Source organism: Monodon monoceros, unplaced genomic scaffold (genome assembly GCF_005190385.1).
Source record: "Monodon monoceros isolate NGI ecotype Baffin Bay Population unplaced genomic scaffold, NGI_Narwhal_1 Super_Scaffold_3, whole genome shotgun sequence".
NCBI lineage: Eukaryota > Metazoa > Chordata > Mammalia > Artiodactyla > Monodontidae > Monodon > Monodon monoceros.
Window position 1 is genome coordinate 57,681,844 of NW_021703780.1, and position 19,100 is coordinate 57,700,943.

At 42.3% G+C, this 19,100-nt stretch overlaps 2 protein-coding genes across 12 annotated transcripts in view; both read right to left on the reverse strand.

The window, feature by feature from the left end:
- Window positions 1–9,870, reverse strand: part of NKTR (natural killer cell triggering receptor) — a 46,244-nt gene extending 36,374 nt beyond the window's left edge. For 9 of the 11 annotated variants that reach the window (XM_029243810.1, XM_029243809.1, XM_029243806.1 and 6 more), the window contains exons 1-2: window positions 9,753–9,870; window positions 9,499–9,579 (exon numbers count right to left, since the gene is read on the reverse strand). In XM_029243810.1, the coding sequence (XP_029099643.1) occupies window positions 9,499–9,556 (58 nt within the window). In that variant the 5' untranslated portion in view covers window positions 9,557–9,579; window positions 9,753–9,870. Of the gene's footprint in view, window positions 1–9,498; window positions 9,580–9,752 lie in introns of those variants that run through there. The other 2 variants (XM_029243811.1, XM_029243814.1) reach the window with 2 other exon arrangements.
- A 3,663-nt stretch (window positions 9,871–13,533) lies between these two features.
- Window positions 13,534–16,431, reverse strand: SS18L2 (SS18 like 2). The gene is made up of 3 exons (XM_029243818.1): window positions 16,268–16,431; window positions 15,954–16,030; window positions 13,534–14,062 (listed from the first exon to the last, which is right to left on the reverse strand). Exons 1-3 carry the CDS (start codon window positions 16,334–16,336, stop codon window positions 13,975–13,977), a joined length of 234 nt encoding a protein of 77 aa, XP_029099651.1. The 5' UTR covers window positions 16,337–16,431; the 3' UTR covers window positions 13,534–13,974.
- Between the last annotated feature and the right edge of the window lie 2,669 nt (window positions 16,432–19,100).

A 19,100-nucleotide genomic window follows, 5' to 3' on the forward strand; every position in this document is an offset into this window, starting at 1 on the left:
GGCATGTGGGATCTTCCCGGACCAGGGCTTGAACCCATGTCCCCTGCATTGGCAGGTGGATTCTTAACCACTGCGCCACCAGGGAAGCCCTACTAAGAATACATTTTTTATTCAGTTTCTTCAATTCATGTGAACCTTCAGCAGTAAAGTTAAAACACCCATTTCAATGATATCCCCATTTTATCTATTTTGATAACTTGCCAGGGTTTTATAATATTACTCTGAGGCCCACATAAAGCAAAATTCTATAGTCAAGCATTCCTTTAAAGAAACACTTTGGTTATCACTTTGGAAAACCACCTTTAAACCTCTGACAAATACGAAATAAGTAATGTTCTATTTAAAAAGGGAAGGCGGGGGACTTCCCTGGTGGCACAGTGGTTAAGAATCCACCTGCCAATGCAGAGAACACGGGTTCAATCCCTGGTCTGGGAAGATCCCACCTGCCGCGGAGCAACTAAGCCCGTGCGCCACAACTACTGAGCCTGTGCTCTAGAGCCCGTGAGTCACAACTACTGAAGCCCGTGCGCCTCAAGCCGGTGCTCCGCAACAAAAGAAGCCACCACAATGAGAAGCCCGTGCACTGCAATGAAGAGTAGCCCCCGTTCGATGCAACTAGAGAAAGCCCGCCTGCAGCAACAAAGACCCAATGCAGCCAAAAGTAAATAAATAAATAAATTTTAAAAAATAAAAGGGGAAGGGGCTGTATTCCTCTAAAATGTCAATGTTATAGAGACCAAAAAAAAAAAAAGGCTATGAAAAAGAAGGATAAAGAGACATGACAGCTGAATGTAATATCTGATGCCAGACTGGATTTTGTATTGGAGGGGAAAAATGTTATAACTGATTTTTAGGCTAACTGACAAAAATGGAATACAGAGACAGCAGATTAAAGTATTGTATCAATGTAAATTTATGAAGTTGGTAACTGCATTGTAGTTATGTAGGAGAATATCCCTATTCTCTTCTTTCTTAAAAAATTTTTTAATGTTTCTTAAGACTCTGAATATCCCTATTCTTAACAAATATACACAAGTATTTAGGAGTAAAGAGCCATTGATGTGGGTGAACTGCAAATGGTTCAGAAAAAATTGTGTGTGTAGGAGAGAGAGAGAGATTAATAAAGCAAATGGTATAAAATGTAAATAGGTGAATCTGGGTAAAGAATAGATGGGTATTCTTTTTCCTATTTTTATTTTTCAACTTCTTATAAATGTGAAATTATATCTACACAGAAAGTTTAAAACATCTGCAGATAAAGCCCAATGCTTGAGTTCTATGAAAGCATGTGTCTATAAGAGCAGTTCTCAAACTTTTTGGTCTCAGAATCTCTCTATACTCTGAACAATTCCTGAGAACCTTAAAGACTTTTTAATATGGATTATTTTAAATAATTTACATTTTCAAATATGAACAAAAAATTTAATGAGTGTCATTGTTTTACATTTTTGCACATCTCATTAATGTCTAGTGTAATAGAAGATAGTTAGATTTTCCTATCTGCTTCTGCATTCAATCTGCTGTGTCATCATATGCCATGCAGCCTTTGGAAAACCCTACTGGATACAAACGGAATGGGACTGAAAAAAATGGGGGTTTGACTCCTCCTGGCCTCATGACACCACCTCGCAGTTTGAAAACAAAAGGTCTACACCATTATACTACTATAATGTAGTATATTACAGCTATAATTTCTTTTAAAATATCTTACATAGACATCCTCATGTAAAGTAATCAGATGAGTTTTAAAACTATACCTTAGGCCTCTAAGAAAGAAACACCCTTCAGGGATGATAAATCAAAGGCCGTACTCCAGAGGTGGCTTCTAATACTGCTTTTGCTATCTTTATTTCTAATCAAACAGAGGCCTTGTAATTAGCAAGATGAATGTTAGAAATGGGTTCTTATTGGTAAATTAGTGATGTTTGGAACATACAGACTGAATAAAAACATTTGGAGATAATCCATACCCTTCCATTAACAGGACATATAAATCTGGAGTCACCCTTTGGAGTGGAACCTAAGGCTGGGTCCACCAAAAAGGTCCTGGGTCTAGTCAAGATTTTGGAGGATTCTGGTGCAGAACACTAAAAGATTCGCATGACAATTTTCAAGACCAGAAATCTTTCACATAAAGAGTGCTTGGAGCACTGAAAAGGACAGAACTGGGACTTCATCAAACTTACAGAACTGGTTATATGACTTACTTGTGTGCATACTTGCTTGCCAACATCTACAGGTGGCAAATGAGACTTGCTTTCACTGTTCCCTGGTAGCAAGGTTGTGACAAAGGCAATCTATAGCCATCACCTAACTTATCGGTGACTCCCCGATATACTCTAAAAAGAACTTAATAGCCATTCTTAACTGAACTGGCTTAAATCAGTTTGCAATAGATATCTAAAACCTGGCCCCCTGGGCTCCAGTACTCCATTTCTTGATACAAGATCTGAATAAGGCAAGTAAAAGGCAAGTTTCTGAGGCACCAAAGAAGGAAAAACAAGATTTCTATTTCATGTCTGCCCTGGAAGGTACTCAGTTTAACCAACCACTAACAACTGAGAGAAGTAACATTTAACCAAAGAAGGGTGGGCCTACCTGTCAGAAAAATAAAGTTGTCAATGAAAATTTCATATCTATACTTCCAAACTGGGTACCATATTTCACACAAAAAGCTACTACTTTCAGAAAATATGAATTTATTTGTAAAGACGATGAAAAAGGATTGGCTAATTTCTACCAGTTAGGACCTTTAAAAAATTTATAAGGAATTCTAGGTTCAGTCAAGATGGAGTAAATATACCCCACCCTATCTTTCTTATTGAATGCACCTAAACAACCTTGGACAGAAAGCATGGAACAATTACCTAAGGACTGAAAAATAATGGTAGTAGGCATTAGGGAAGGACATCAGAACACAAAAGCCCACCAAACTGGTAATGAATTTTGTTTCTGTTTTTCCTCCCATATCTCTTGGCCTGGAATCAAAAGCAATCTGAAACCTGGAACTACTGGGTACAGAGAGAAAGAGCTCTAAGAAAAGCCCTCTATTTCTAGAAAGGGGGCCCCAACAGATCAGAGTGAATAGGGGATATCTCATTTTTTGGTGTATTTTTTCCACACTCTCTTGTCCCAGCTCCTAAGGAACTCTGCAGTGGCAGCAGCAGTGACAGCAGTGGTGACTGGGCAAGCATATAAAACTCCAAGGGAGGGGAACCCTTCTCTCTGACTAGAGGAACTGTGGTCCTAAGAGCTTAGGAAGAATTCCTGTTGCATTTTACTCTCTATCCTGTTGCCACTTACCCTCAGAGACAGACACAGTCATGGGAAGCACATGGCAGAACAGGGAAACTAAAACTCTTGCTTTCTAGCCAGATGACCAAAAAAGGGAGTCCCTAAAGGCCAGAATGTGTTGGGGAGATCTCAAAAAAGAGGGAGCTCAAAAAACAATCCCATTAAGGTGTACATGAATTCGTGGGCTTATCCATGAACTATGCATGGATCTGACACTAACCAGCAGAAGGTGGGTGGGAACTTCCAGGCTGAACCTAACTGGGTTGACTGTTTGCTATAACATCATCATCATCAACAACACAAGTCCATATTCTCCCCAGGATTTAAACTACATCCAGGGTCATATAACATAGCATACAAAATATCCAGGATACAATCCAGCACTTATCGACATTTAAAGAACCAAGAAAATCTCATATCTCATAAGGGAAAAGAAGACAATCAAAGATAGCCACTCCGTGATGATACAGATGTTTAAATTATTAGACAAAGACTTTAAAGCAGCCATTACAACCATACTCCACTAAGTAAGGACAAACACTCTTAAAATGACTGGAAAAATAGAAAGCCACAAGCAAAACCAAAAGGAAATTTTAAAATGAAAAAGTATAATAACCAAAATTAAAGATTCACTGGGTGGGCTCAACAGGAGGACAGAGATGACAGAGGAAAAAGTGAACTCGGAAAAAAAAAAAAGTGAACTCGAAGACCAGTTAACAGAAATTATCCAATCTGAAAAACAGAAAAAAGACAGAAAAAATAAATAAGCAGAGTCTCAGGGACCTGTGGGGTAGTATCAAACCTCTGATATTTGTGTCATCAAAGTCCCAGAAAGAGAGGAAATAGTGTTGGACAGAAAACATATTTGGAGAAATAACAGCTGAAAATTCCCTAAATTTGGCAAAAGACAGACACAGATTCAAGAAGATCAGCAAACCCCAAAGAAAATAAACACAAAGAAATTCACACTACAATAAAACTGCTGAAATCTAAAGACAAGACAAATGTTGAAAGTAGCCAGACAAGAACAATACATTTACATTTGGGGGAGCAACAGTTCGAATCACTACAGATTTCTTATCAGAAACCATATAGACCAGAGGGGAGTGGAACATTTTTCAAGTGTTCAAAGAAAATAACTATTAACCCAAAATTCTATATATAGTGAAAATATTTTTTAAGAATAAAAGCAAAATACAATTTGCAGTTGAAGGAAAACAGAGAATTTGCTGCCAGAAGTTCTGCTCTAAAGAAATACTTAAAGCAAATTCTTCATGTGGAAGGGAAATGTTACCAGAGGAACTTCAGACTACAAAAAGGAACAAACAGTAACAAAAAGGGTAATGATAAGAGTATCTTTTTTCTCCTCTTAAGTTCTTTAAAATATGTGTGACATTTGAAAGCAAGTTTTCAGTGTCTGTAGATGTAATACATAGGACAAGTACAACATAAGGTGAGAGGTAAAGGATGCTATATGTGGGATGGCTTTAACAGTTCTCTTGAAGTGGTAAAATATTATTTCTAAGTACACTGTAAAGAGCCAAGCATATATACTGTAATCTCTAGAGTAACCATTAAAAAAACTATACAGAGATATCTCTAAAAATTCAATAGAAAATTTAAAAAATATGAATTCAAATAATCTAAAAGGCAAAAGAGAGAACAGAATAAAAACAGAGGAAGTAAAAACAATTATTAAAGTGACAAATCCAAACATAACAATTATATTAAGTGTAAATGGTCTAAATATACTGATTAAAAGACAGAGAATGTAAAAATGGATTAAAAACCAAGACCCATCGATTTGCTATCTCCAAGAAACCCACTTTAAATATAACGATATAAGTAGGTTAAAAGTAGAAAATGGGGCCTTCCCTGGTGGCGCAGTGGTTGGGAGTCCGCCTGCCGATGCAGGGGACACGGGTTCGTTCCCCGGTCCGGGAGGATCCCACATGCCGCAGAGCGGCTGGGCCCGTGAGCCATGGCTGCTGAGCCTGCGCGTCCGGAGCCTGTGCTCCGCAACGGGAGAGGCCACAAGAGGGAGAGGCCCGCGTACCGCAAAAAAAAAAAAAAGTAGAAAATGATGGCTTCCCTGGTAGTGCAGCGGTTAAGAATCTGCCTACCAATGCAGCGGACACGGGTTCGAGCTCTGGTCCGGGAAGACCCCACATGCCACGGAGCAACTAAGCCTGTGCGCCACAACTACTAAGCCCGCGTGCCACAACCACTGAAGCCTATGCGCCTAGAGCCCATGCTCCACAAAAAGAGAAGCCACCACAATGAGAAGCCCGTGCACCGCAACGAAGAGTAGCCCCAACTCGCTGCAACCAGAGAAAGCCCACGCCCAGCAACAAAGACCCAACTCAGCCATAAATAAGTAAATAAATAAAAAGTAGAAAATGACATACCATGTAAACACTAATAAAAAGCTGCAGTAGTTGTATTCACATTGGACAAAGTAGACTGTGGAGCAAGGAAAATTACCAGGAATAAAAAGGGTCATTACATAATAAGTGAGTTAATTCATTAAGAAGACATAACAATCCTGGGACTTCCCTGGTGGCCCAGTGGGTAAGACTCTGTGCTCCCAATGCAGGGGACCCGGGTTCGATCCCTGATCAGGGAACTAGACCTGCAGGCATGCTGCAACTAAGAGTTTGCCTGCTGCAACGAGGATCTCATGTGCCACAATTAAGACCCGGCACAGCCAAAATAAATAAATAAATAAATAAATAAATAAATATTAAATTAAAAAGAAAAAGGACATAATCCCAAATGTGTAAGCATCCACCTAACAAAAGAGCCTCAAAGTAAATGGAGCAAAACCTAACAGAACTGAAAGGAGAAATAAACTCCCGATTATAACTAGAGATTTCAACACTCCTCTCTTGGTAATCAATAAAAGAAGACAGGAAATCAGCCAGGATATAGACGAACTGAACAACACTATTAGCCAACGTTATCTAAATGACATTTACAGAACACTCTACACAAAACCAACACAATATATATTCTTTTCAAGTGTACCTGGGAAATTCACCAAAATAGAACATATCAAACCTTAATAAATTTTAAAAAGCTGAGATCATACGAAGTATGTTCCCTGACCATAATGCAATTAAACTAGAAATCATTATTAGAAAGACAACTGCAAAATATCCAAGTATTTAGAAAGTAAAACACTTCTAAATAATTCATGAGTCAAAGACTAAGCTGCAAGGGAAATTAGAAAATATTTTGAACTGAAAAGAGAATGAGCAATATATCAAAATTTGTGCGGTACACAAAATTTGTGGGATCCTTCACAGAGGTAAATTTATAGCATTAAATACTAACACTTGACAAGAAAGGTCACAAGTCAACAATCCAAGTTTCTGCTTTAAGAAACTAGAAAAAGAGCAAAATAAAGCCAAAGCAAGCATCAGAAAAAAAGAGCAGAAATCAATGAAATTGAAAACAGAAAACAAAACAAAAAAATCAATGAAACGAAAATCTGGTTCTTTGAAATGACAGTAAAATTGATAAACATCTAGCCAAATTGGCCGAAGAAAAACAGACAACAGGCACAAATTATCAATATGAGGAATAAAGGCAATACCACTATAGATCCCACAGACACAAAATTAAGGAACGATGTTGTTTGACAACTTAGATTAAATGGACCAATTGCTTAAAAGCTACCAACTACCAAAACTCACTCAAGGAGAAATAACAACATGAAGAGTTCTATAACTATACTCAAATAATTTAAAGACATTTCCTCTTTTAATATATATTTGCATTCATTTGGTGGCTTTACAATTCAAAAGTCTAATTCACATGTTTGCTAAAAAATATACAAATTTCCACTGATAGTAACGCAAAAGAATACACACTGTGTTGTATTCAACTCAATTTTTATCAGTACTTCTTGATATCTCATTAATGTGGATAGTATGTCCACTCTTAAAGGATCTCTGCTCATCAAAGTAAATCAAACATATTACTTTATATTAATATTTATATCAAGTGAATTATTAACTATAGCAGAAGAGTATTACTTGAATAAGTACTCAATGACATACATACTAATGTTTAAATCCTGCAAAGCAGGACACCTCATTTCAAACAACTGAAGTGATCCTTAAAAGTTGTGTAAAAATCAAGTATCTATTACTTACATAATATACTGAAAGTACTGAAAAGTGCTAGAGAAGTATTATATATGAGACTGAACCAAATGAAATTGCCAATTATCAACTGGTTCAACCTAGAACAATGTAAGCATTCCTTGTTTTCTATATGATTCAGTGTTCTCAAGAGTTCTAGTCACTTCTACCAGAAAGGTTATTATAGCGTTGGGGACCGAAGTTCATTTTACATTTACCAAACGTATCCTGGAGATGTTTCATGATGAAAGTCATTTGCAAAACTAGGATATGAACATATATACGAGGAAAGGAGTGCTGTACTTTACGTGGCTAGAGAACCTTTGTTTGACCTCCACCTTCCAGGAGTCTGCTATTATTAGCTCTTAAAAAAAAAAATAAGCTCTGTTATTCAAAACGTGGAATCAGGGCTTCCCCGGTGGCACAGTGGTTGAGAGTCCGCCCGCCGATGCGGGGGACGCGGGTTCGTGCCCCGGTCCGGGGGGATCCCACATGCCGCGGGGCGGCTGGGCCCGTGAGCCATGGCCAATGAGCCTGTGCGTCCGGAGCCTGTCCTCCGCAACGGGAGAGGCCACGACAGTGAGAGGCCCGCGTACCGCAAAAAAAACAACAAAAAAAAGTGGATTCACTATATAGTAAGGATTAAGATCCACAAGGCTCAAGTATGAAAAAGAGAGAATGCAACAAAATTACTAAGATCACATCATTCCTCTGCTCAAAACCCTTCAATATCTTGTCTCACTGAGTCAAAGTTCTCACTATGGCCTTTACCCATTTCCTGCTACTCACCTGCCTCCTTTACTCCAGCCCCCGTGGGCTTTTCTTGCTGTTCCTCAAACTTGCAGGTACACTCTTCTCCTCAGGGCCTTTGTACTAACTACTCCCTCTACCAGGAATGCTCTTCTCAAAGATATCCACACAACTCACCTCCTCATCTCCTTCGGGTTTGCTTAAATGTCATCTTCTCAAAATCGCCTTTTCTGACCGACCTATTGAAACAGTATCCCTAGGGACTTCTCTGGTGGCGCTCCCAATGCAGGGGGCCGGGGTTCAATCCCTGGTCCGGGAACTAGATCCCCCATGCATGCCACAACTAAGGAGCCCACCTGCTGCAACTAAGATCTGATACAACCAAATAAATAAGAAAATAAATAAAATAAAACAGTATCCCTACTACAAGACAAAAAAAATTTTTTTTTGGTTTATTGTCTGCCTTTCTCCAATAGAATATAAACTACAAGGAAGAGAGGCCTTTGTTTAATGCATTGCTATATCCTCAGAGTCTAGAACAGCAGCACCTAGAATCTGCTGAACAAGATTGGCACAAAGACTGTACATATGCCTCCAATTAAAACTTCCCTCACAGATACTAAAAAAGAGGTAAGAAAACAGTTTGCAACCCCGCGCGCTCTGTAACTTAGAACGAAACAACTACCCTCTAGAAGAAAATATTTTATTTTCAACAAAATATACTAACGAATGGCTGGATTCCCTAAAAACAAAACATTAGTGCTAAGCGCACACATGCTGCAAGTCTGTTGGTACTGAATGCTTTGGTTTATCACCCAAGACTTGTGCTAAGTCATTTTCCTACGAACCAAGAAAATCTGGCTAAAGACACTTAAGGAAAAATAAAAGCGGAGTTAACCTATTAATGCTGTACAAGGATTAGGAAATACAGGATATACGAGTCCAAAGCTCACAGTACAGAGTGAGAGACCAGAAATCGAAATTGGGAGTGTTTGCCCCCTAGAGACATTGAGAGAGACAAAGTCCACAAAGGACTGCACCCCTTTTCTTGGCGCTAGGCATGGCATGAACACTCATTCCGGGGGTGCAGGGGGGCATGGAGTTTGGGACTATGAGGCCTGTTTAGGACTGGAGTGGTGTATCCGGGCCACTCTCCTCTGCACAGACTTTCGCTCAGGAGAAAAGAGAGTGCCGACTGCGCCTACCAGCTCCCAAAAAGGCTTGGGGGAGGGGTGATGAAGGTAGACCCCTCCCCTTCCCCAAGGCAAGCCCAGGGCCCGCAGGGCTACCCAGTGTCCCGGCTCACCCGGCTCCCGGTTGATCTCGATGTCGAAGTGACACTGCGGCCGGTCCTGCGCCCCCATCGCGACCGAGGCGGCGGCAAGAGCTGGGAAAGACGGGGAGGAAAGCGGTCAGGGCGCGGGGCTAGGGCGGAGCCCGCGCCTCAGTCACCTCCCGCTGGCCTGGTGCGACAGCGCCCGAGGCCGAGACCAGCTCCCTCTCACCCCAGGCCTCCCGGCCCCCATGGAGCGCGCACACACATGCAGACTAGCTCTTCACCTGGCTGGCCTCCAGCCTGAGCTGCTCCCCGTGAGCACAGAAGAAACCGCTGCCACCTCGGCCGAAGCCCAACGCCACTAACAGACCACCACCCCCGCCCCCTGGCCCGGCCTCCCAGTGCCACGCTAAACCCCGCGAGAGTCGGGACAAATACCGCGAGAGTACGGTCTCGAAGGCTGTGGGTAACAGAAGGGGGTGCGCTTACGTGGGCGTGCCTTGGAGCTCGAAGAGCCTCCAGCCCCGGCGCTCCTATTCCTGAGCTGGCCCTGTTTTGCCCCGCCCCTTTCCCCCTGTGTACGTTGGAATCAGTCGCCCAATCTGGGAGACCCGGACGCGCCTGTGCTCTCTACGTTCAGTGGTCCTTTCTCAAGGACTGTGTCTACGTATTTGCAGATACCGCGAGGCTTTCCTGTTTCCGAATCTGCGAAACAGTTGGGAGAATGAGGTTGTTGAGGTTTAGTAGAGCGACAGAGCTTTGGTTTTCTTTTTCTCAAGGAGTAGTTATGGCACTATCCCGTTAGACCATAGGCTGAACTGTGCGTTCGTCAGCGCTTTGGGGCCAGCGTCACTGGTATAGTTGTGTTCAAGGCCACTCTCCCTCTTTTGTGAAGTGTCAGTTCAAGACCTTTGCCCTTATTTTAATCGCGTTCTTCGTCTTATAGAATGCAAGGGTTCTGGATACTAACATGTTAGATGATATATGTATGTTCTGAATACAACTCTCTTGTTAGGTTTATGTAAGTGCGAATATTTTCTCCCAATCTGCGTCTTGTCTTTTGTTTTGAAAGTGGCTTGTGCAAAGCACAAGTTTTTCGTTTCTGATTAAATCACTTGATCAATTTTTTCTTTTATGGCTTGTGCTTCTTTGTATAGGAAATCTCTGCCTACCCCAAGCTCGAGAAGGTTTTCTCCTATGTTTTCTTTTAGAAGTTTTGTAGCCCAACCTTACACCATAGGTGTAAGTCTATGATCTATTAGAATTTGTGGATGTGGGGTCAGGTAGAAGTTGAGGTTCATTTCTTTTCCCCGTAGGTCTATACAGTGGTTCCACCACTATTTGTTGAAAAGACTTTTATCCATTGAATTACCTTGGCTTTGTGACCACATATGTGCGATTCTATTTCTGGACTCTATTTGTTACACTGATGTATCTTTGGGCTGGGGCCACACTGTTGGGTTGTAGTTGTTGTTTTCCATTATTTTCTTAAAATTGTAAAATATACATACAATTATCTTTTAACTGTTTTTTAGCTTACAGTTCAGAGGCTGTTAACTACATTCACATTGTTGTGCAACCATCACCACCATCTATCCATAAGACAATTTTCATCTTGTAAAACTAAAACTTTGGGGACTTCCCTGGTGGCGTGGTGGTTAAGAATCCGCCTGCCAATGCAGGGGACACAGGCTCGATCCCTGGTCCGGGAAGATGCCACATGCCGCGGAGCAACTAAGCCCGTGCACCACACCTGCTGAGCCTACGCTCTAGAGCCTGCGAGCCACAACTACTGAGCCTGCATGCCGCAACTCCTGAAGCCCGTGTGCCACAATTACTGGAGCTTGAGCACCTAGAGTCCGTGCTCCACAAGAGCAGCCACCGCAATGAGAAGCTGGCACACCACAAGGAAGAGTAGCCCCCGCTCGCGGCAACTAGAGAAAGCCCGCGTGCAGCAACAAAGACCCAAAGCAGCCAAAAATAAATAAATAAATAAAAATTTTAAAAAACTAAACTAAAACTTGGTACCAATTAAACAATAACTCCTCATTCTCCCCTCTACCCAGGATCTGGTAGCCACTCTCTACTTTGTTTTTGTTTTACTTTATTGTGGTAAGAACACAACATGAGATCCACCCTCTTTTTTAAAAATTTTTTGGCCATGTCATGCAGCATGTGGGATCTTAGTTCCCCAACCAGGGATCGAACCCACACCCTGTGCAGTGGACGTGCAGAGTCTTAGCCACTAGACAGCCAGGTAAGTCTCGAGATCCACCCTCTTTAACAGATTTTTAAGTATTCAAGCTGTCTAATAAAGGGGGGCAGCTGCCATCCTACTCCAGCTGATGGTTGCCACATGGATCTGTAACCCAGCATTGCTAGAAAGCCAGGCTTTTATAGGAAATCCTCTTGTTTTTTAAATATTAGCAACTAATTCAAAACTAAATACATTGCACAGCACCCACCATGTCTGCTGATCAGATTAGGCCCATGAACAGCCTACTTGGCATGGAGTATGAGCACAAACCACATGAACAGTAGAGGAGGGAGGAGACCAATGATGAGTTAGAACCCTACAGATGGCAGAACGGGTGGGGGAGCAGGCTCCCTTCCAGACTTGAGAAGGCCTAGAAAGGGCCAGAGCCTTCAGCTAACACACAAAGCTAACACACTTGGTTGTTTACCATGTGCCCAGCTCTCAACTGCATTATCTCCATCTCACAACGTCAGGAGGCGGATACTACTTTCATTATCCCCATTTTAGAGCTGAGGAAACAGAGCTTTCTGAGGTTGTGTTAGATCTGGGACTCAAAATGAGGTCTCTCTTCACTGTTTACATGTTACAGCCTCCCTGGGTTGCAACCCTTGACTCCAACAAAAGGTTTTAATTTGGGGTTCACAAGAATCTCTTTGCCTCATTTAACAGATAAGTCTCAAAGAGGGAAAGTTCTTTATAGAACAAAGCTAATAGAGACAAAAAGAACAATAAAATAGAAAATCACCATTATGTAATCCCTGAGGAAGTAACAGATCAAAGCTGGGTAGATTATAATTTAAGTGAAAGGCTATCAGGACTTGATAATAAATCAGATTAGGTTATTTCCTGATGTGATGTGAAAGCAAGCAATTCCTATGATGTATTCTTGCCAAAAATATTAGAACCTGAGTCTGAATGAGCCTCTACCAGTTTATAGGAAAAGTGGGCGATTAGTGGGACAGATATAATGACACCACAGGGATACAACAGAAATGTGAAAAATTTTAGAGCAAATGACCTAGTTTTTCCAGCAAATGGCAAAGAAAAGAAAAGGGAACTGTTAAGTACTTTTAGAGACTTAAGGGACATTAACAAGATGCAGGGTGTAAATCTTGTTTAGATCCTGATTCAGACACATCAACAAAAACACATTTTGTGGGAACAAAAGAAAATTGAACATCGTGGAATTCAGGGCATGCTACTCCAAAATATGGCACCTTGGCATATTGAATATTTCAAGCTGAAGGAATGAGAAATGGCAGATGCTGGAAGGACTCTCAGACCTTCTCCCATGAAACAGGTCATGAGACCCTCATATTAGAAGTGTCCTCCCTACATCCAGAGGGACACAGATTTTGAACAAAAAGGCCTTACTAAGTTCCCTCCAGTTTACTACACCTAGCTCATAACCTTATGTCCTATCACATTTTTCCATGACTTTCTACTTTTCATCAAACTTACTATAAAAATGCTCAGGTTTAACTGCTTCTTTGGGTCTTCATTTCCTTATGAAGGCTCCCATGTCATATAAAACTTATATTAAATAAATTTGTATGCTTTTATTAATCTGTCTTTTGTTATAGAGGCCTAGCCAAGAACCTTAAAAGGATAGAAAGAAAAAGATATTCTTCCTCCCCTATCACATCTTCTATTAGTAGATGATGTTAGATAATAATTAAGAAAAACTATTAATTGTGTTAGCAATGATAATGGTGTTGTTACATATATTTTTAAGTCTTTACACTTTTTCTCAAAAACCAAATGGAAGACTTATTACATGAAAATTTCTACGCCTCATCAGTTTTTTGTGGAAAGGCAAGCTTTATTTCAAAGCAACCTGAAAAGAGCAGTCAGGGGGTCCACAACCACAAACTGGTAGGAGGGCACACACAGTTACATGTCCATTGGCAGGGTCTCAGTCGGGAGTCTCGCCCAATACCTGCTCAGTTTCCTCTTCAGGTTGAAACTGAAAAGGTAGACTCGAAGATGCCCCTGATGTCCAAACACACTTATTTCAGGAAGGAGGACACCTGGAGTCAACTTAATTGAGCGAATCCGCTTAATTATTAAAATAAATATTCTCTCTGAGAATACGGTTAATTTAGTAGCTTTCTTTGCATTTTCACATTTTTAAAAGAGCTACAGAGGTTCCATTCACCTTCAAAGCAGGTGAGTTGGTAAGGATCCTGCCTCCATTTCCTAGGAAATAGATTACATTTGATTACTCCTCACAACAGCCAACTGGAAGATTATTCCATTGCTTTTGAAGCACTGGTTGGGTTGGCGTCTGCAATGGTGGCCAAATAAATGAGATTTCTGTGTAACACATGCTGGTACCTATGGGTAAAAAACAGGTAAAAATTAGATGTTTGCTTTTACTTAACATGAACAAAAAACTGGAAAAGAATTTATCCACCCTAGTGAATGGCTCATCCACTGACTGGATCACTCAATGTTGTCAACCTTCTTATTTAACATATTGAAGGAAAATATATCCAGAATCTTACCTGTTCTCACTTCTCACTTCCATAGCTACCTCTCTAGGCCAAGCCACTATCACTTCTTGCTTGGACTACTGGAGCAGTCTCCTAACCTGTCTCCCTGCTCTACCTTTGCACCCCTACTCTAATTATCCGCATAGCAGCCTGAGTGATCACTGTACAATTTAGGTCAAGACCATGTCATACCTCTGTTCAAAACCCTCCAAAGGCTCCCATCTCATGAGTAAAGCTGAGCCCTCATGGCCTATAAGGCCCTATATGATCAGGGCCTCTAGTTACCCTCTCTGATCTCATCTCCTACCACTTTCCCTTTACTCACTGAGTTCTGGCCAGAGTGGCCTCCTTGCTATGACTTGGAGATATCCAGCACTCTCTAGCCTGGGGGCTTTTCCACCTGATACTCTCTCTGATTCACATATCTGCATAGCTGCTCCCCCACCTAAGGCATCTACTCAAATATCACATCAAAAATACCTGGTATAAAGTAGCGCTCTTCCCCCCACTTACCCTGCTTTATTCTTATTCGAAGTGCTTATTAGTATGTGCCTAATTATATGACTCTACAGTCTAGAAGGTAAGTTCCATGAAAGCAGAGCTGGTATCTGTTTTGGTACTGATTCCCCAGTGGCTGAAACAGTGCCTGGCACTCAGTACTACTTATAAAATATCTTGAACAGGGAATTCCCTGGCAGTCCGGTGGTTAGGACTTGATGCTTCCGATGCAGGGGGCACGGTTTTGATCCCTGGTCGGGGAACTGAGATCCCGCATGCCACATAGCGCCTCCCCCCGCCAAAAATTTTTTTTTGAACAAACTTAAAGAAGGGACAAGACACTTCCATGATCAATGCACACTTACTATAATAGCGATTCTCGATCAGGGGGTAGAGCTCTCCACCTAGGAAGACAAATCAGGCTAGGGGGCAGGAAGCGTGGACGGTGCAGTGTGAAACGGTCCATTAGGAGATTTTGATAACTTTCTTACCCCATAGTTCGAGAATCACCGCACCAAATGGAGTGTTTTGCAACTATTTTCCATATAGAAAAATGAGAGTGTTTACTATAAACTGTACAAAAGCAAAGTACCAAATGCCAGTGTCCAATGTAAAGACTTACCCAAAGATGGATATCTCTACTATTCCACTGAGCTGTTCAGTGAGGGATTGTAGGTTACTTTTTTAGGGGGTGGGAAAAGCATGGCTTCGGTAACAATGAAATAAATTTTTTTGTTTCTGTAATAAATGGGGCATAATTCCCGGAACGACATTTAGAAAAGAGGCTGTTTTCTCTCATTTTGGCATATAGCTAGAGGGCACGTTAAATTACTGTGCCAAATTTACCTCTGTCTTAACCTGGAAATCTTTTATTGGTCTTTGCATGTGTTACAAGAAAAGTATGAGCCAGGGTTCCACGACCAGAAAGCAGCCACTGCTCTCATCATCTCCGGACACTAGTTTTCCGAGTGCTTTCCTCCCCATCCCTGTTGTCATCGGCTGAAATGGCTTCACCTGAAGCAGTCTTTGTAATGAGCACAATTCAAGTTTTGAAGAGGGAGCCACGTCTGACTCCAAGCTTCACAGTGCACTGTCCGTATGGTCTTGGGCAGGTAACCTCTCTGAGCCTCATGTGCGATCAATCACTCAAGACTCCTAGTTCAGGTCAGCTGCTGTATTCCTATACTGGCTTCCCCGCCAAACTCATTAGTCAGGGGAATAGGGAGGGGACTTACTGGACGCATTCATTCGCCCGGCCTTTGTTCTGATATTCCACAATACAGCGGATCAACTGATCATTCTCCTCCAGGAGCTGAAAGATCAAAGGGTCAGTGCAGCACGACATCAGGCCGGCGGGGACAACTGCCTCCTTCCCCGCCCCCGCCCCAATGCCGGGATTTCCAGCCCCAGCGCCTCTGCTGACTTCATTCCCATCAGACAGCAAGTCACCCTACGCACACCAGTCTCAGCTGCTCACTCCAGGAAGCTTCCAGCACCCGTAGCACTTCGGGATCTCTGCTAAGATCGCTCTGCCCGCATTAGCGCTCACCCGCTGGATCGTCTCCTGATTGACTTCCGCCTTGCCTCTCAGCCAGTCCGGCACGAAGGCCACCGACATCCCGGGAAGCCACGTTGGAAGGCTGCCTCACGCTTGCAGACCCCCGCGCGTCTAGACCAGAGCTGACCAGCAGCCCTAGACGCCCCACAGCCGCAGCAAGGACCCAAGATAAGTGGGCATACGCTCTCGACGTTGATTGGGTCCTCCCACCTAGCGGGCGGGGAACAGGCGGAACGTCATTTGTGATTGGGCGCGCAAGAGCGATTCTCAGCGTCCTCCTCCGACTCTGCCCCTGGGGCTTCGGTGCTGTTTGTGGATTTTTGAGTTTGCGCAAGCTAGCCTCAGGGGCGGGGCCCGGCGTCAGCTCCTTGCCTTTTAGGCTTTGGGCCCTGCTTGTCTGCGGCAGCACCTTATCAAGGCTGGAACATGGCTCCAAATCCACACCTCTTTCAACACCACTCTGGTGCCTCCAGGCTTGCGTCTGGAGCCTGAACCCTGGGCATTGCCTTCTGCCAACCCAAACCCTGCAGGGCCAAGGAAAACACCAGTGTCAGCTTTACCCTTTGCTGAGGGAGAAACTCGCCTATAGGCCTCTTTTTCCTTTGGGCCCTTCTTTTTTTTTTTTTTTTTTTTTAAATCAGATTTACAACCCTAAAAAGCACTATTATTTTCCCCAATTTACAGATGAGAAAACAGAGGTTAAGTTACTTGCCCAAGATCTCATAGCTACTAAGGGCAAAGTCAGTATCTGAACAGAAGCAGTCTGGCTTTAGAATTTTTAATTTCAACCACTGCCCTGCACAGCCTATGCACCATACTGCAGAGGTGGTTTGCTGCAAGATAAAGGGAGGAAGCTGGGCCAACCTCTTGGGTCACCCTGTTACTGCTGGCAACCACTAAAACTCTGAATTGGTTGTCTTCTCTTTTGTCTAGTCCATCCATGGTAAACATGGGAGCAAGGTTGGTTTTCTCTGTAGCAGAGAGTGAGAAGCAGCCACTTAATTTAGGAGGCAGATCTTGGAAGACTTTACTCCTCAAAAAGGGTATCAGGGCATTTCTGACTTCTAGAGCTTCATTTCCCTGAGTGGTGGCCCTGATCCAGAGCAGGCTCATCTGCTTTGCTGGGCTCTCCCTCCACAATTCCCTTATTCATCCCTCGGAGGAGGTTTCATCCCATTTAACAGAGGGCTAAGTGTGAGTGATAAATTAGCTGTGGATGTGTACATGGAGATGTGTACATGGATGTGTACATGGAGGTGATGTCTAATGGAGATGTTGAAGTTTGTGGCTGGCTGTTTGGCTGGAACTCAGGGCCAAGACTGGCTGGTGATGTAAACTTTGAGAAGGATCATTTGTGGAAACTGGCATCATCCTTGAAGCTACTTTGTCACCCTTTCACATCCAATTCATTACCAAGTCCTGTTGATCTTGCTCCTATATTTCTCTGCAGCCTGCCCAGTTCTCTTCCTTTTTACCACCGTTCCTGCCTAAGCTCCAGCTTCATCCTCTCTTGCCCAGTCAACTGCACTGGCATCCCAGCTGGTCCTACCGCAGTTTCCATGAGCCTTCTCCACTTTGATCTTAACATCAGCAGCCAAAGTGATTTTTACAAAATGCAAATCCAATCAGTTTTCCCCTGTCCCAAACTCTACCATGGCCTCCAAGAGCCTATATGGTCTTACCTCTTCTTCTCTCTCTAGTGGCTCTCACTCTACTCCTTTACTCTCTAAACTCTGAGTTTCAGCCAAAGCAGTCTTGAGGAAAAAAGCAGAGCTGGAGGAATCAGACTCCCTGACTTCAGACTATACTACAAAGCTACAGTAATCAAGACAATATGGTACTGGCACAAAAACAGAAATATAGATCAATGGAACAGGATAGAAAGCCCAGAGATAAACCCACACACCTATGGTCAACTAATCTATGACAAAGGAGGCAAGGATATACAATGGAGAAAAGACAGCCTCTTCAATAAGTGGTGCTGGGAAAACTGGACAGCTACATGTAGAAGAATGAAATTAGAACACTCCCTGACACCATACACAGAAGTAAACTCAAAATGGATTAGAGACCTAAATGTAAGACCAGACACTATAAAACTCTTAGAGGAAAACATAGGAAGAACACTCTTTGACATAAATCACAGAAAGATCTTTTTGATCCACCTCCTAGAGTAATAGAAATAAAAACAAAAATAAACAAATGGGACCTAATGAAACTGCAAAGCTTTTGCAAAGCAAAGGAAACTACAAACAAAACAAAAAGACAACCCTCAGAATGGGAGAAAATATTTGCAAACGAATCAAAGGACAAACGATTAATCTCCAAAATATATAAACAGCTCATGCAGCTCAATATTAAAAAAACAAACAACCCAATCCAAAAGTGGGCAGAAGACCTAAATAGACATTTCTCCGAAGAAGACACACAGATGGCCAAGAAGCACATGAAAAGCTGCTCAACATCACTAATTATTAAAGAAATGCAAATCAAAACTACAATGAGGTATCACCTCACACCAGTTAGAATGGGCATCATCAGAAAATCTACAAACAACAAATGCTGGAGAGGGTGTGGAGAAAAGAGAACCCTCTTGCACTGTTGGTGGGAATGTACATTGATACAGCCACTATGGAGAACAGTATGGAGGTTCCTTAAAAAACTAAAAAGAGAATTACCATATGACCCAACAATTCCACTACTGGGCATATACCCAGAGAAAACCATAATTCAAAAAGACCCATGCACCCCAATGTTCACTGCAGCACTATTTACAATAGCCAGGTCATGGAAGCAACCTAAATGTCCATCAACAGACGAATGG

Excerpts from the sequence above, each read along its gene's own strand:
- SS18L2 (XM_029243818.1), bottom strand. The coding sequence starts at position 16,336 with ATGTCGGTGGCCTTCGTGCCGGACTGGCTGAGAGGCAAGGCGGAAGTC. Across the intron at positions 16,031-16,267 it reads ATCAGGAGACGATCCAGCGG|CTCCTGGAGGAGAATGATCA; the intron begins GTGAGCGCTAAT and ends TTGATCTTTCAG. Across the intron at positions 14,063-15,953 it reads CGGGCGAATGAATGCGTCCA|GTACCAGCATGTGTTACACA; the intron begins GTAAGTCCCCTC and ends TTTTACCCATAG.